The sequence below is a fragment of the Apodemus sylvaticus genome, chromosome 7 (assembly GCF_947179515.1).
Source record: "Apodemus sylvaticus chromosome 7, mApoSyl1.1, whole genome shotgun sequence".
Taxonomy (NCBI): domain Eukaryota; kingdom Metazoa; phylum Chordata; class Mammalia; order Rodentia; family Muridae; genus Apodemus; species Apodemus sylvaticus.
Genome location: NC_067478.1, coordinates 127,673,102 through 127,690,801, shown reverse-complemented (window position 1 = coordinate 127,690,801; position 17,700 = coordinate 127,673,102). Strand labels below are relative to the sequence as shown.

Genomic DNA, 17,700 nt, shown 5'->3' with positions numbered 1-17,700 from the left:
ACACATAATTTAATATCCTCAAATACAAGGAAATAGTGAACCCCAAGAAGTTTAGGAATAAATACTTTGAAAAATTATTTATAGAAAGGACTCATGTTCCATAAGCTGGCTTCAAACTCATTATGTAGCCAAAGGTGATCTTGAACTCATGATCCTCCTGGTTCCTCCTCCTTCGTGCTGGGGTTCCAGGCATGTGCCATCTCACCCAATTTTGTTTGTGCTAACTAGGTAAGCATTCCACTAACCAAGACCCAGGCGAGAAATATACACCTTTGAATGGCCAGTGTGGGGCTGGAGAGCGGTCTCTGTGGCTGCCTTCTTGCTGCTCTGGCAGAGAACCCAGATTCAGTTCCCAGCACCCATATGGTGGCTCACAATCAACTGCTACTCAAGTCCCAGGGGACCCAACACCCTTTTGGAGGAGGACTTTTGGGGTAGTAGGTTATTGATGAAATTTCCAACCCCAATAAGCCCATATAAAATATATAATCCAATTATTATAAACTATACACCTAGATTGTGTAGCTCTAACACTATACCAACTTATTCCCCCGTTATAAGACCCCCTACTACTTGCGGTTTCTCCTGGCCATGTGGTTTTGGTCCATTGTGGCTGCTTCCTCCGCCATCCTCTCTCCTTCCCGTCATCCTCGTCTTTCTCTCTACCTGCCCTCACTCTCAAACCGCCAGTTCCACCTTTCCCCTCCATTGTCTAATGTTGGGCTCTAGCCTTTACTGACCAATTAAAATGGAGAGAAGATTCCGTGCGATCATCGGAATGAATTCACAGGGGACTGCCTGGCAGAGCCAGCTCCTCTGGAGGAAACAAAATTAACATAAAAACACAAACAATATCAAAACAACCCACAACAGCAGGCATCTGTGTGATACATATACATTGCATTCAGGTAAAACATTCATACATGTTTAAAAAAATTTTATGTTGGTTGTTTTCCATAGTAATTCATCCTGGTGAGCCCTAGAGTGCTGAAGTAGGCTCTTGAAGGAGTCAATGCATTGAAGATTTTATCTTCCTTATAACTTAATAGAAGAATTAAGTAAATGTGCTTCAATTTAAACTTCTAAACTCCCAGGCTAACTCACCTCCATCCTTGAGGCTTGCTTCTTGGGCACACGCTCCCTGCCCACTACCCTCCAGATACTGAAGTGTGGTTTTCTCACCAGACCACATGAACGCCGAAGTCAAGAGCAGGACTTGATCTTCAGGAAGCCAGTGTGAATGCCAAATTAAAAAGTCCAGAAATAGATATTACCATTATCACCAGAAAGTGAAACTAATGCAAAAATAGAAACTTTTCTGCTTTCCAAGTCTCCCTTTGTGGTCCAGGCCTTTTTTGGTCTGTGTGCCTGCTATGCGTGTGGTTTCTTACCTCTAACACCGTTCTTTAACTGCTGAGCCTGCCTGCTGTTGTCTTGGTGCTGGAGATTTCTCTGCTGCCACCTCTTGTACTCTAGATTTTTCCCACCTTTTAACTCTTTAACTGGACTTTGAGTCATCATCTTGGATTTCTTCTGAGGATGGTATCAATGTGGGATGTCACTTCAGGATTTCTTCTGAGGATCACTGACTCACCAGGATTCTACTTTACTCATATGACAAGCTCCAGAGATATAGACCACTGGCAAACGGCTGTCTTATGCTCTGGATCATTGGCATCAGTTAAGCCTTATTGTGGGTCTTTAGATAGACCCTTCTCTGAGGTATTGTGTGCACTGCCTCTCCATCATTTCAAAGCAGTTAAGACCTAAGAGCAGCTAGGGTGAGCTCTGAGAGGGGGGATGAGAGACTAGACTCTCTGGTAGACAAACAGATAAGGAAGGGGCCATAGGTAAAAAACATGAAGAATTTCCAAACAAACAAATAACATAAAGCCAAAACCCAGAGAGAGAGGGGAAATGATCTCTGATGACAAAGTCCTATTGGAATCTGGACTTATCTTTTATTTTGCTTGAATAAAGTGCCTATCAGCTAAGTTAAAATTCAGAGTTGAGGAATCGGAGAGATGGCTCATTGGTTAAGAGCACTGGCTGTTCTTACAGAGGGCCTGAGTTCAATTCCCAGCCACCAAGAAACTCACAACCTTCTTGTTTTTTTCGAGACAGAGTTTCTCTGTGTAGCCCTGGCTGTCCTGGAACTCACTCTGTAGACCAGGCTGGCCTTGAACTCAGAAATCTGCCTGCCTCTGCCTCCCAAGTGCTGAGATTAAAGATGTGCAACAGCACTGTCTGGTGGCTTGCAACCTTTTATAATGGAGTCTGATGTTCTCTTCTATGATGTAGACATGTAGGAAGACAGAATACTCATATACACAAATAAATACAACTTTTAAAAAACATAGTGGAACAGACAGTATTCTTTTCAGAGAAAAGAAAAATCAGTCTTTTCCTGGTTTATCCAATGGGAAATTATAAGTTCCAGGCAGTTCTTGAAGTGACTGTAGATATACGATTGCTTTCAGCTACAGGCACCCTTCCAAATTTATTAAGGATTTGAACTGATGTCAGTATCCCAGAGAATCTAGTGTTTCTCTACTTGGCATTCCATTATCCATCTCAGACAAACACAGTTATACATGAATGTGGGGATGGAGGCATATTTTCAGCTGCCCCAAATGAACTAAAGAGACAGAACAGCCTTCATTTCTTCTCTCCATCCTATACCTTATAACCAATTTATTAGAAAAGAAGAATTCAAAGCTATATTCATGCTTATTACCACTACTTTTATTAACTAGATCCTGACCCTGAGCTCACTGACTCGACCCTGAGCTCACTGATTCTAGAAAGCCTTTACCGGGCCCGCTCAAGCTCATACTCCTCTCTCTCCTCTGTAACACATGGAGGGCTCGGAAAGGCCCCAGCTTGCTCCTTGTGTCTGGTCCTTCGATGTCACCTCCTCTATTCTCTCACCACTACTAAGCTTGCTGGCCATCTTTCATTCAGATCTCTGTTCAATCTGTATATCTACCCCTCTAGACTAAAACAAGACTCTTCTATGTCTTTTGACCCAAACCTATAGCTTTTCCTAGGTCTCAAAGGCATTAGTCTACTCTGTTGTCTTACAGACACCTGTTAACTACTTTTTCTAAAATATAGATTTCAATACAATGGAAATACTAATGTACATCCTTTTGTAAACTAAAATTCACATAAGCTTCAAGGAACCAAAACGTTTTAGGAATCAAATGGATTCCAGATAAATAAAAATGGGATTTCCCCATTGGTCTTGGGATTCCCCCATTGGTCTTGGGATTCCTTACCTTTCTCAGTTACTACACATTTTTAACTTCTGTACCTAGTCTATATTTGACATAACAGATTTTCACCTGGCTGACAGACTCCACCTAGGGGATCACCTTTGGAACTGCTGAAATGCTCCAATGCCCTAACCATTGACTAGCATTTTCAGCCTTCCTGGGCCTCTAATGACAATATTCTAACGCCTTCCATTGTCCCACCTAACAGGCTGAAATGCTAAGTCAAAAAGGAAACCTAGACTCATGTTGAAAGGGACTCCACTTTGTGATCTTGACCACGCCCATGACTATTAAAGTAGATGGGATCCAATCCTGGATTCACCACTCTCATCTGAAGCATCCTCCCTCCTCCCCAAACATCAGGACCTGGACCATCAATGAGGCTGTCACACAACATCTGCAGGACCTGTTAAAAAATCAGACTGGTAACATCTGAAGACTAGTTTTCTATTATGTGTTGCCTTGGGCAGCGCTCAAGCTCACACTGCTGAAGCACATGCTCCAATACAACATACATAATCTTTGATTAGAACTACAGATGGGAGCCTAATTATGACTATATCTGCATGTGGTTCCCCCCAACATCCTCACCTTTGGCTTATGTAAATTGTTTGGGCCAGTATGGAATAGTTGCCCAAAGACTACAAACATAAATGTTCTTTCATTCTCTAAGTCTTCTGGATGTGGGATCCAGAGTATGGAAAACAGGTCACCCTTCAGGTACATGCCTGCCCCTCAGGTGAAGACTGACTGTGGGGGACAAGATGTGTATTTTTGTGCTTCACAGGGCTATGAAACATTAGCTCCCTGGGTCACTTATAAGGATGTTCAGTTACAGAGGATGGAGAGCTAGTCTAAAAAAAACAAACCCTAAAACCCCAACCCCATTCAAATGAAGATAAAAAATGGTGTAACTAATGGATGGGATACAGGAAGGACTTGGGGACTCTTGTCTTTATGCGTCTGGTAGTGACCCTGGGATGATGTCCATCATCCAGAGATTCCAGGTCACCAGTAACAGGGCCTTAGACACCATTGGTTCCAACGAAGAGTGAAACCATCTCCTTCACCCAGGAAAGACAGCCCCTAGGCAATCGTGAACCACCCAGCAATCTTCTGCTATTATGGCCAATAGGCCTCTCCCCAACCTTGGCCACCTTTTCCTCTACCATGAATTCTTCCTTTCCCCTTAGAAACAGAAGAAACTGAGGTACCTAGACTCTTTAGGTCATTATTGTACTTGTACATCTATCTCCTAAGCATGCTATTATTCTGGTGAGGGAGGCTGGGAACACCTAGACTTCTACACCGATCCCAGATGGCCAGGGCAGCTCCAGTACTAGTTTCTCTTCTAGTACACATGGGCATAGCAGGGTCTTCCAATATGGGAGCATCAGCATTTATTAAGGAAGATCAAATTTTTAAATACTCAAGTTTACAAACTGATCAAGACACCTGGACCCTGACAGACAAGGTCTTACTATGTAGCTTTGGCTTGCCTAGAACTTCCTATGTAGACTAGGCTGGCCTTAAATTCAGAGACACACCTGTCTGCCTCCAAAGTACGGGATTAAAGCATGTACTACATATCACACCTAGCCCTGCCAGACATAATAGTATAAACCCTTCTGAAAGAATATATGTTTTGGCTTTGCTTCAATTATCTATCTATCTATCTATCTATCTATCTATCTATCTATCTATCTATCTATCTATCTATCTAGTTTTTAAAGAAAGGGTTTATCTGTATAGCTTTGGCTGTCCTGGAACTTGCTTTATAGACCAGGCTGAGAGATATGCCTACCTTTGCCTCCCAAGTGCTAGGATTAGAGGTGTGTGACACCATGCCCAGGTGCCTCATTAGTTTAGGAAGCAAATCTTTAATATAAGTCTGGTTGTACAAGTAGATATTTCTAACAGAAAAAAAGCATTGAGTAGAGAAAAAATATCCAGCACACTTTAGTTTTCATGTTTACCAACTGACCCCGTTGTATTTAAAAAGATATATTATTTACGTGTATGTGCGTGTGTATTTGCTTGTGTGTGTGAATGCACCTATGGAAGCTAGAAGACCGTATTAGATCCCTTGGATCTTGAGTTGGTTACAGAGTGTAGTTGAATCACCAAAAATGGGTGCTGGAAACTGAACCCCTATCCTCTGAAAGAACAGCAAGAACTTTTTTTTTTGGATTTGGTTTTTTCGAGACAGGGTTTCTCTGTGTAGCCTTGGCTGTCCTGGAACTCACTCTGTAGACCAGGCTGGCCTCGAACTCAGAAATCTGCCCGCCTCTGCCTCCCAGAGTGCTGGGATTACAGGCATGCGCCACCACCGCCCGGCTACAGCAAGAACTCTTAAATGCCAAAAGTCATCTCTCTAGCCCCTACTTTGAATTTTTATGTCAGGTTTATGGAAGGCTAATAACCCTTGAATAAAATGATATGAACATGCAAGCTGGTAAGTTAACCTCCTGGTAACAGAAAAAGCAGAGATCCTGCAGAATCTTAAACAAATAGCTTTATTATTTATGGGGCTATTATTAATAATAAGCTTCTTGTATACTTGTACAAAAATTTATTAGAACTTCAGAAAACAAAGATTTACTATCATACCTAATACATAATTTGAATAATAAAATAGTCTCTTATTTTTAAATAGAGAAAATTTATATCCAGAAGCATGCTTATTGAAAACAATGAAATATTTCATTCATTAAAAATGTATCAAGAAAATACATAATAAAGTATAATTTATAGCATAAATATAAGCTAGTAAATTCATTTCCATTAAGTACATTATGATTTACTTTTATAAACATAAAAGCCTAGTATTTTAAATCATTAATAAATGCAGAAGTACAGAACTTATTTACAGGAATTCTCAAAAATAATGATTCCACTAAGGAGTGACTATCACAGCTCATCAGTATTTCCTTTGCACTGTGGATCCAGCAGCAGGAGACAGACTTGCCCTTGGCTGGCTGCTCTGTAAGAGAGTTCAGAGGGTTTTCGTAACTGCCATGTCTGCAGATGCTCACAGCTCATTCTCTTTTCAGCTCAGGGCTTTTAAGAAGACAAACTCAGATCAAAACAGTACACACATCAATTTCAACGATGCTGTATCCTGCTTTGTGTAGGGCATCGTATGGACAGTAATAATTCACAGTTTTCATATTTTACTATTGGTAATAAGTGCTTTGAAGGAATTTCCTTTGGGTGTGTGTATGGTGTGGTTGTGCGTGGGCAGCTGTGCTCATCTAGAGGTTATCTCTAGGCATTTTTTTCTCTCTTCAACTTAATTTATTATTATTACTCTTTTGAGACAGGGTCTCTTCACTGAACCCAAAGATCGCCATTTTGGTTGACTGGCCAGTGGAGCCCTGAGGCCTAAGGGATGACCTACAGACTGCACATCCTGTTTGATGTGGGTGTCAGGGGTCTGAACTCAGGTCCTCACGCTGCACAGCAGTACTTCACTACTGAGCCACTGAACCACCTCTCCAGATCCTTAAGAGCAGCTTTCTGAAGCCAGGTGTGGTGTGCACCCTATAATCTCAGCTCTTGGGAGGTGAGAGGCAGGAGGACCAAGGGTTTGTGGCTAGCTATATGATGTCCTATCTCAAAAACCACAACACGATTCAGAGGGACTTTTTTGTTATCAGTTGTGTAAATGGCCTTCCTTTCTTGTTTGTATTTTACATAAACATTTGAAAGCCATCTAAGATTCTGGGGTTGTTTAACATATATTTTAGGCCGAAGAAATAACTTGCTTCTTAAAAATTCATTAAATTTATTTTATTTTAAAACTAAATAAGATACTCTAAAATGAAAATGTTAAGGTTTGTATGGTTTTTTGCTGTGTAATTTACACCTAAGCAGCTGCAGGGACTTGGTGGTCTCATGGCAACTCCATTACATTGCACAGTTCACCTGCTGCCTTGGGAGCTACCTTCTTTTTTCTAGCTGTGGCCCTGTCAGAGTGCCAGACGCACAGAAGAACCAGACTTGGCAAGACTGAAGAGGGGCCACCATGGAGAAAGCCTAGGCTCAAAGAGCCTTCCCAGATGGAAGCTGGCAGTCCTGTCCTGAAGAACACGCAGGGAAAAGGCAGGTAAGGTGGCAAGAACAGTGGGGACCCAAAGAGTGCAAGAATAGAGGACGCGCTCCCAAGGGACAACAGGGTGAAGCTGCAGATCCCAGAATGCCTCCTTCTGGCATTAAAAAAAATGACAATTTTGCCTGCTCTTGGGCTGCTTCCTCCTACTGGGTTGCCTTGTGCAGCATTGGTGTGAGGACCTTGTCTTATTGTGTCTTCTTTTGTCGTGTTTGGTTGTTGTCTCTTGGAGGCCTCATCTTTTCTGAAGGGAGACGGTGGGGGAATGGATCTGAGGGAGAGAGGAGGTGGGAGGGGAGGAGCTGGGAGAAGTGGAGGGAGGGGAAACTGTGGTCAGGATGTATGGTATGAGAAAATCATCTATTTTCAATGAAAAAAATATTACATTAGTCACGTGGTGGTTGCTCATGCCTTTAGTCCCAGTATTCTCGATTCAGAGGCAGGTAGATCTCTGAGTTCCGAGGCCACCCTGGTCTATAGATCGAGTTTTAGGACAACCAGGGCTACGCAGTATAACCCTGTCTCAAAAAACAGGAAAAAAGGCCTCTAAGACAACATTTGGACCTAATACAGTCAGATGGCTACTCACTGCTAGTGGGCCAGAGCCATCATAATAGAACCATTGCACACTGGTTGGTGCAATTAGGCTTGGGTAAATGCTAACAACGTAAACATCTGTGTCATGGATTTGATCTTTCAGGACATTAACTGACATTTCTCTATGGAATAAGATCCTTTGAGAAAAAAATGTACTTAAAATGTGACATACACAATGTTTCATAATGAATGAACCAAAGTAAAGATACTTAGAATTTTCAAATTTTGGATCCATTAAATATTTATTAGGAAGGAAAAATATCACTGGAAATAGTAAATTAGGTAATTACAAAAAAAAAAATTGGGGAAAACACAAGCTAGTAGGGAACAATCGCTTGCCAACAAGGCTGTTCCAGAGCTTGCCTGGGGTGCAGTGAGGACGGGGAGTGGCAGCCTCCTCTCCTCACTGCTGCTCACTGCAGGCCTGGCTCAGAGCACGCACAGGCACATTTTACACAAGAGGCAGCATTGAGAAATATAGATTTTGCATAACTTTATTCCTTCCTATCAAGATTTCAGAACCAAGGGCACTCAATTTATCCTCCCCTCAAAAAAGACCTCCAATGGTTCTTACATGTGAAAAAGATTTTTTGTATTCTATGTAACTGAGTGTTTTAACTGCACACATGTATGTGCATTCATGTTCAGAAGAGGGCATCCGATCCACAGGAACTAGAGTTACTGATGATTCAGAACCACCATTTAGTGCTAGGAGCCAAACTTCGGTCCCTTGCAAAAAGAAGTGTCCCTGACTGCTGAGCTATGTCTCCAGCCCGCCTCCGAAGGTTCTTATTTCTATTAATGTCCACATAAGCCAACCAAAGAAAGAACTTAGGAAATACTTACCAGAAGTGGTATTAATTGTAAAGTATTTTTGATCGAAGGGTTTTTGCGAATTGCTTCTTGTACATCTGAAAAATCATACCATGACACAAAAATAATTATTTATGTACAGAGAATCACTGAAGAATTAGTAATGAAATTCTGATGTGTCAAAATATTGAAAATTGAACATAGGACTCATTTCCTCTTGAACCCAGAAATAGTCCTTATATGTATATTTAGGTTCAGAATTAAGAGCAATTTGATTAGGAACAATTGTATAAAACAAAGGTGATAAGAGGGAATCTCTAGAATCTTGAGAATATGCTATACTTTCCTTTTATTTTATTCTTTTTCTTCTTTTTTTAAAGTAAAAAACATTCTTTTTTTGTGTGTGTGGGTGGTTGTGGTGGCTTATGTCCGTAATAGTGAGAAGGCAGGGGCAGGTGGCTCTCTCTCTAAGTTTGAGGCCAGCCTGGCCTACGTAATGAGTTCCAGCCCAGTAAGGCCCAAGTCCTTTTCCTGTTCTGGCACGTGAACTCAGGACCTTTCTCACACTAAGAGAGTTTCTTTTTCTTTCTTTTGAAATGTGCTGTGCTCCTCCCTCTGTATGTTGGTAGTATTCTCTGGGTTGGAATGTGGCAGACATGGTCACCTTACAAGCCTCAGGTCACTGCATTACTGCTCCCCTCTTTGTACTGTACTCTGGATAGGGTTTCCTAATCTCTATTCTAGGTTATCAACTCTCCTTTCCGATGTCTACAATTGGTTGTTTCTAAGCAATCAGGTGAATTTCAAATTTATTCGTATCTTCCATTCATAGGCGTCGTAATTTTCCAAAGAAGTCATTTTTTTACTGCATATTTCCTTACTGTATTTTGAAACATATTTCTGATTTAAAAAAATATATAGTTATTTTATAGTTTTCTTTGCATTTGATAATTTTATTATATAAAACAAAGACATCATAAATTTTACAGGTAAATGGATGGATCTTGAAAATATCATCCTGAGTAAGGTAACCCAGACCCAAAAGGACATGCATGGTATATGTTCATTTATTAGTGGGTATTAGCCATAAAACACAGGGTGACCATGTTACACTCCCACGGCTCAAGGAGGTCAGACAGGAAGGAGGGCACAAGCAGAGAGTCTCACTTGGAAGGAGAAATGAGTGGCTACAGAAGGCAGATGGAGGGGAGTGGGGGATTCAGGGTCAGGTGTGGAGAGGGTGGGGGATATGGGAGGATGGGTATGAGAATGAATGAAAACTGCAACTGATGGGGCGGGTGAGATAGGGGAGGAGATGGGGGAGAAGATGGAGGATATCTCCAGGAAGAGATGGAGACCTGAGATAGGGGAGGTATCCAAGAATCAATAAGGGTGTCTTTAGCTGTGACTCACAGCACTGGGGATATGGAGTCTGGGGAGGCTGCCTCCTATGGTCAGTAGAACAGGATACCAATTCACCCATATGAAACTATCGACCCAAAATGTATCCTGTCTGCAAGAAATGTGGGGATTGGTGATGGAGCAGAGACTGAGGGAACATCCAACCAATAACTGGCCCAACTTGAGACCCATCCAATGGGCAAGCACCAAATCCTAACACTATTAATGATACTCCTCAATGCTGACAGACAGGAGTCTAACATGGCTGTCCTCTGAGAGGCTCCATTCAACAACTAACTCACACAGATGTAGACAGCCACAGCCAAACAGTGGATGGAGTGTGGGGAGTCTTGTGGAAGAGTTGGGGGGAGAACCGAAGGCCCTGAGGGGATAGAAAGTCCACAGGAAGACCAACGAGTCAAGTAACCTGGACCCTTGAGCTCTCAGAGTCTGAACTACCAACCAAAGAACATCTATGGGCTGGACCTAGGCCTCCCTGTGCATACGTAGCAGATCTGCAGCTTGGTCTTTAAGTGGGTCCTGAACAACTGGAGCATGGGTGGCAGGGGCTATCCCAGAGTTGTTGTCTATCTTAATCAGTGTTTCTATTCCTGCACAAACATCATGACCAAGAAACAAGTTGGGGAGGAAAGGGTTTATTGAGCTTACACGTCAATGTTGCAGTTCATCACTAAAGGAAGTCAGGACTGAAACTCAAGCAGGTCAGGAAGCAGGAGCTGATGCAGAGGCCATGGAGGGATGTTTCTTACTGGCTTGCTTCCCCTGGCTTGCTCAGCCTGCTCTCTTATAGAACCCAAGAGCACCAGCTCAGAGATGGCACCACCCACAAGGGGTCCTCCCCACCTGATCACTAATTGAGAAAATGCCCCACAGCTGGATCTCATGGAGGCACTTCCCCAACTGAAGCTCCTTTCTCTGTGATAACTCCGGCCTGTGTCAAGTTGACACACAAAACCAGCCAGTACATTGCCTGTACATGGGATATGTTCTGGCTGGGCTGCTTTGTCTGGCCTCAGTGGGAGGCACCTAGTCTCCACCCACTCAGAGGAGGAGAGGAGGGTATGGGGGAAGGATTGGGAGTGGGTGACTAGAAGGGGGGATGTAAAGAGAATAAGTAAAAAAACCCAACAAATTTATTAAAAATATATAAAGTAGTTATTTTATAGTATTTTTGCATCTGATAATTATGTTATATAAAATTTTCTATTTAGTTCTATTTAGTATTTAGTATGATGATGAATTGTGAATTCTTTTGATTTTTTTCATGGTTTCAAAGCTTTATTGCAGAGGAGTAGAGTGAGAGAGAGAAGGCAGGGAAATAGAAACTGGCCATGGCCTCATGGAGAGATGGAGAGAGAAGGGGAAGGGAGTGGGGAGAAAGGGAAAGCAGGGGGCAGACAGAACGAGAGAGAGAGAGAGAGAGAGAGAGAGAGAGAGAGAGAGAGAGAGAGAGAGAGAGAGAGAGAGCTCTTTTGATTTGTTTTTGTTTTTAGTATTTTTTTGAGACAGGGTTTCTCTGTAGCTCTGGCTGTCCTGGAACTCACTCTGTAGACCAGGCTGGCCTCAAACTCAGAAATCCTTCCAACTGCTGGGATTAAAGGCGTGCACCACCACTGCCTGGCTCTTTCAATGTTTTAATGGAATTATTTTCTTTATGGATTAGGTTTTTTATGATTATTGACTATTAATTTGCCTTAGATTTCATTTGTGATAATTCTTTAGGACTGAAACATAGGCCATATCTCCAAAAGAGATATTGATATACTTTTTCTCAACTATTCATGGGTATTAGAAGTTTGAGATATTTTCAGCTAAGTTCTTTGCTTCAGGCTTTATAGCCAGGCAGTATGAACATGAGCCGTAATCGCTGTGAGGCACACACTAGTCTACAATTCTAAAGTACCAGAGAGGTTTTCCTCCTTTCCCTCAGCAGCTCAGTATTGAAGTTTAAAAATTTAAACTTTTTTTAAAACCTCCCCGCTTTTTGTGGTGAAACGCACGGGTCTTGATGGTCCATATGGCTCTATCCTTATTTCCCTAGTTAAGAAGTATTTCTACTTTTTTTCTTTCCCTAGAGATAGGGTCTAATCATGTCACCTGGCTGGTCTGGAATTAGACTGGTTCCTGAGCCTTTAACTTTTGGCTCTTGCAAGCTGATATTGCAGGCATTGCTTCATGCCCATATACACTTAGCTTTATTTCTTAGCTCTCAGAATTCTCTGTGTGTACCCAACATTGAGGTTTAAAAAAAACAAAAAAAACCTACTTAATAAAGTTATTTTCATGATGGTCAGTATAGATACCTAGTCTATTATTAAAACACAAATAAGTGGGGCTGGAGAGATGGCTCAGAGGTTAAGAGCACTGATTGTTTTTCCAGAGGTCCTGAGTTCAATTCCAAGCAACCACATGGTGGCTCACAACCATTCGTAATGAGCTCTGGTGCCCTCTTCTGGTGTATCTGAAGACAGTGAAAGTGTATGCATATACATAAAATTCTCAAAAAAACCACATAAATATGTTCATATATTTCCTTCTTTCCTTCCTTCCTTCCTTCCGTCCTTCCTTCCTTCCTTCTTTCTTCTCTTTTTTTCTTTCTGCCTCCTCCCCCTAGAGATAGGGTTTCTTGGTGTAGCCCTGGTTGTCCTGGTACTAATTCTGTACATTAGGCTAGTCTTGAATTAAGAGATCCACACCTGTCTGTACCTCCTGAGTGCTGGGATTGTCTGGGTTATATTCATATACTTCTCACAGACAGTAAAGTACAGAAATCAGTATCATCATAAATGATATGGTGTATCTGCAATTATCTGAAATATTAGCAATACTCTCACTTTTAGATGATTTATTAAGGTGGTAATCTAGATACATTTGTATTTTTACTTCAAAGTTTTAAAGACTTAATAGTAAAATAATATAAATAGAAATATAAGAATAAATAGATATAAGCTTAAGAATAAAGCACCATCTCTTATCCGAGCTGTCCTCCCACACTTACAGTACAGCCTCTCGTCGAGGTGATGGAGAGCCTGCAGGATCTTCTGCTCTTCAGCTGATAGGGCACAGATGTTGGCTGGCTGGGACAGATCTGGTTTCTGTAGCTGCTTGCTGTTCATGGCAGTCAGAATTTCATCTTCAGACACTGAAGAATTCATGAGGTTTTCTGCCATCAAAAACTCAGAAGTACTATCTGAAACTACAGAAATCAATGGTTATTCTTTGACTCCTTTTTATCTTTGGGACCAGCCCAAATATTGACTTACTGGCATTATGTCAATATGTATCGTGCCACAAACAGAAGCCAGCAAATATTTTGTTACTATTTAATTATTACTTTTTTCTAGGATTAAAACTTATTTTACTTTTTTTTTTAAATTATTTTTTCTTTTTAAAAAGATTTTATTTATATGAGTACACTGTAGCTGTCTTCAGACACACCAGAAGAGAGCATCACACACACACACACACACACACACACACACACACACACACACACATTAATACAACTGTGTGAATCCACTTAGTGTTGCTTTTCAGGGCTGACCATCTTGGAAAGTCAATTATGGACTCATCTTGAGGAAGACCAGTTTTTCCCTCAGCATTTCGTAGTTGCCTGTTCTCTGTTTAGATCCTGTGAGATTTTCAGCCTTCCATGTTAGCCTGTTTGTTGGTGGTATCCCTGTTCAAGTCTTAGGCAGCCATATTGTCATATTGTTGGGATAAATATTTATTTCTTATGTCTTTGAGCTTTTTGCCTGCATGTATATCTGTATATCACATTCATGCAGTGCTTGATGAGGCTAGAAGAGGGTGGTTGATTCTTTGGGACTGGAGTTACATTTGATAGTCTCCATATACCTGGGAAAGGGCAGCCAGAATTTCTAATCACTGAGCCATCTCTCTGACCCAGTGAGCATTTTAATTTTTAGGATTCTCTGTTTGGTATTTTCCACCCCAAGTTAAGAAAATATTGGCATATACTTTTAATCCCAGCACTTGGGAGGCAGAGGTAGGCAGATCTCTGAGTCTGAGGCCTCCACCACCACAAACACCAAAATAACAGGAATCAACACTGTTCACTGCTATCTCTCAATATCAATGGTCTCAATTTTCCAAAAAAAAAAAAACAAAAACAAAAAAACAAAAAAACAAAAAAAAACCCCACAGACTAATAAAATGGGTCCAAAAATAGGATCTATCCTTTCATAGCATCTAAGAAACACACCTTAACATCAAAGACAAACATGAATGCAGGATAAAGGGTTGGAAAAAGTTATTACAAGAAAATGGGCCTAAGAAACAAGCTGTGTAGCCATTTTTAATATCTGACAAAATAAGACTTCAAACCAAAACTAATCAGAAGAGATACAGAAAGATAGAACATACTTATCAAAGGAAAACTTCAAGAGGATATTGAAATTCTTAACATTTATGCCCCAAACACAAGGGTGCCCAAGTTCATAAAAGAAAGACTATTACAGCTTATAGCACACATTGACCCCCATACACCGATAGTGGACGATTTCAGTACCCCACTATTGCCAATGGACAGGTCATCCAGACAAAAAAAAATAGAGACATGCTAGAGCTAACAGATATTATAAGCCAAGTAAGCCTAACATATTTCTAGAACATTTCACCCAAAGACAAGAGAATATACCTTCTTAGTAGAAGAACATCATAGAAATTTCTCTAAAACTGACCATATACTTGGACACAAAACAAGTCTCAACAGATACAAGAAAATTGAAATGTTCTATGTTCTATGTGACCACCATGGATTAGAACTGAATATCAAGAACAGAAACAATAGAAAGTTGTTCGTGGCAACTGAACAATTCACTATTAAATGAGTCATGGCAGAAATCAAGAAAAAAAATAATAACTCTCTACAATTAACATCAAAGACAAACAAACATCAACTCAGGATAAAGGGTTGGAAAAAGATATTACAAGCAAATGGGCCTAAGAAACAAGTTGTGTTTCTTAGTCGAACTTATGGGACATAATGAAGGTGGTCCTAAGAAGTAAGTACTAAGTACAGCACTAAGTGCCTACATAAAAATTTATACAAATCTCACACTAATAACTTAATAGCACACCTGAAAGCTCTAAGAGACATCATATGCAAAGGGAGTAGATTGTAAGAAATAGTCAAACTCACAGCTGAAATAATAAAATAGAAAAACAAAACAAAACAAGGCATAGTATCAATGAAATAAGTTGGTTCTTTGAGAAACTCAGCAAGATTGACATACCCTTATCCAATTAACTAAAAGGTAGAGAGAGAATATTCAAATTAACAAAACTAGAAGTGAGAAGCGGGGCTTAAAACAGACACTGGAGAAATGCAGAAAATCAAAAGGACAGACTTTAAAAACCTGGACTACACCAAATTAGAAAATCTAAAAGAAAGGGGTGATTTGTCTTAATACATATCAATTAGCAATGCTAAATCAGGAGCAGATAAGCAATTTAAACTGTCCTATATCACCTAGTAAAATAAGAGTCAGTAATTAGCAAAAACAAAAAAGCCCAGGGCCATGGTTTAGTGCAGCATTCTGTCAGACTTTCTTTTCTTTTTTTCCCTTAAGATCTATTTATATATGTATATGAGTACACTGTTACTGTCTTCAGACACACCAGAAGAGGGCACCAGATCCCATCACAGATGGTTGTGAGCCACCATTTAGTTACTGGGAATTGAACTCAGGACCTCTGGAAGTGTAGTCAGTGGTCTTAACTGGTGAGCCATCTTTCCAGCCTCTGTCAAGACTTTCAAAAGAGTTAATGCCAATACTTCTCAAATTATTCTACAAAATAGAACCAGAAAGAACATTGCACAATTTGTTTTACAAGGTCACAATTACTCTGATAGCCAACATAAAGACCCAACAAAGAAAATTACAGACTAATTTCCCTTATGAACATAGATGCAAAAATTCTCAGTAAAATGCATGGGAACAGAATCCAAGATCACATCAAAAGAATCAATTCACCATGGTCAGATAGGCCTGCCTCATCTCAGAGATGCAGGAATGATTCAACATATAAAAATCAGTGAATGTGATCCACTGTATAAACAGACTGAAAAGCTGGGTGGTGGTGGCGCACGCCTGTAATCCCAGCACTTGGGAGGCAGAGGCAGGCGGATTTCTGAGTTCGAGGCCAGCCTAGTTTACAGAGTGCGTTCCAGGACAGCCAGAGCTATACAGAGAAACCCTGTCTCGAAAAAAACCAAAATCCAAAAAATAAACAGACTGAAAGATAGAAATCACATGATCACATTAGGTATGGATAAGGCTTTAGACATGTCTGATCCTTGATGCTAAAGTCTTGGAGAGATTCAGGATACAAGTGGCATACCTCAGGATCATAAAGACAGTTTAGAGCAGTTAGAGCAAGCCCACAGCCAATATAACATAAAATATCTTGCAGTAACTCTATCCAAGTAAGTGAGAGTTGTGTGATAAAAACTTTATCTCAATGAAGAAAAAAATTGAAGAAGATATCAGAAGACAGAAAAATCTCCCAGGCTCACAGATCGGTAAGATTAAAATAGCCATCTTGTCAAAAAAATTGACACAACGTCCATAAAAATTCCAACACAAATTTTCACAGATCTTGAAAGGACAATTTTCCTCTTCATATACAAACACAAAAAGCCCAGGAGAGCTAAAACAATTGTGAATAGTAAAAGAATTGCTGGAGGTTCACTATTCCAGATTTCAAGTTATACTGCAGAACTATATAGTAATAAAAGCTGCATGGTATTGGCATTAAAACAGACATATTAATCAATGGAATCAAACTGAAGACCTAGATACAAATCCACATACCCATGAATACCTACCTGATTTTTCATAAAGAAGCATGAAATATACACTGGAAAAAAGACACTGGATGTTTGCATGTAGAAGAATGCAAATAGATCCATACTTATCACCCTGCATAAAACTCAACTCCAAATGGACCAAGGACCTCAACATAAAGCCAGACACACTGAACCTGAGAGAAGAGAAAGTGGAGGGCAGCCCAGAACTCCAAAAAGACTTTTTTTTTTTTTTAAAAGCATATCACTGTTAGCACAGGTACTAAGATCAACAATTAATAAATGGGATTTCATGGGAAGCTTCTGAATAACAAAGGATACCATTATTTGGACAAAATGGCAGCTTACAGAATGGAAAGGATTTTTTTAAAAAGTAATTCCACATCTGATAGAGGGGTAATATCCAAAATATATAAAGAACTCAAAAAGTTAGATAACAAGAAATCAAATAGTTCAATGGGGGAAAATGGGGTACAGATTTAAACAGACAATTTTCAAAAGAGGAAACTCAAGTTGCTTAGAAACAAAAAACATGTTCAACATACTTAGTCATTAGGGAAATGCAAATTAAAACTATTTTGAGGTTTCATCTTAAACCTGTCAGAATGGTTAAGATCAATAATACAAGTAACAGCCTCATGTAGTAA

The 17,700-nt window shown here is 40.3% G+C and overlaps 1 protein-coding gene across 2 annotated transcripts in view; it reads right to left on the bottom strand.

The window, feature by feature from the left end:
• Positions 1 to 6,057: 6,057 nt before the first annotated feature.
• Positions 6,058 to 17,700, bottom strand: part of Cep126 (centrosomal protein 126) — a 58,304-nt gene continuing 46,661 nt past the window's right edge. The window contains exons 9-11 of one of the 2 annotated variants that reach the window (XM_052189143.1): positions 13,220 to 13,417; positions 8,833 to 8,897; positions 6,058 to 7,691 (exon numbers count right to left, since the gene is read on the bottom strand). In XM_052189143.1, coding sequence (XP_052045103.1) covers positions 7,578 to 7,691; positions 8,833 to 8,897; positions 13,220 to 13,417 — 377 coding nt within the window. In that variant the 3' untranslated portion in view covers positions 6,058 to 7,577. The remainder of the gene's footprint in view (positions 7,692 to 8,832; positions 8,898 to 13,219; positions 13,418 to 17,700) is intronic. The other variant, XM_052189144.1, reaches the window with a different exon arrangement.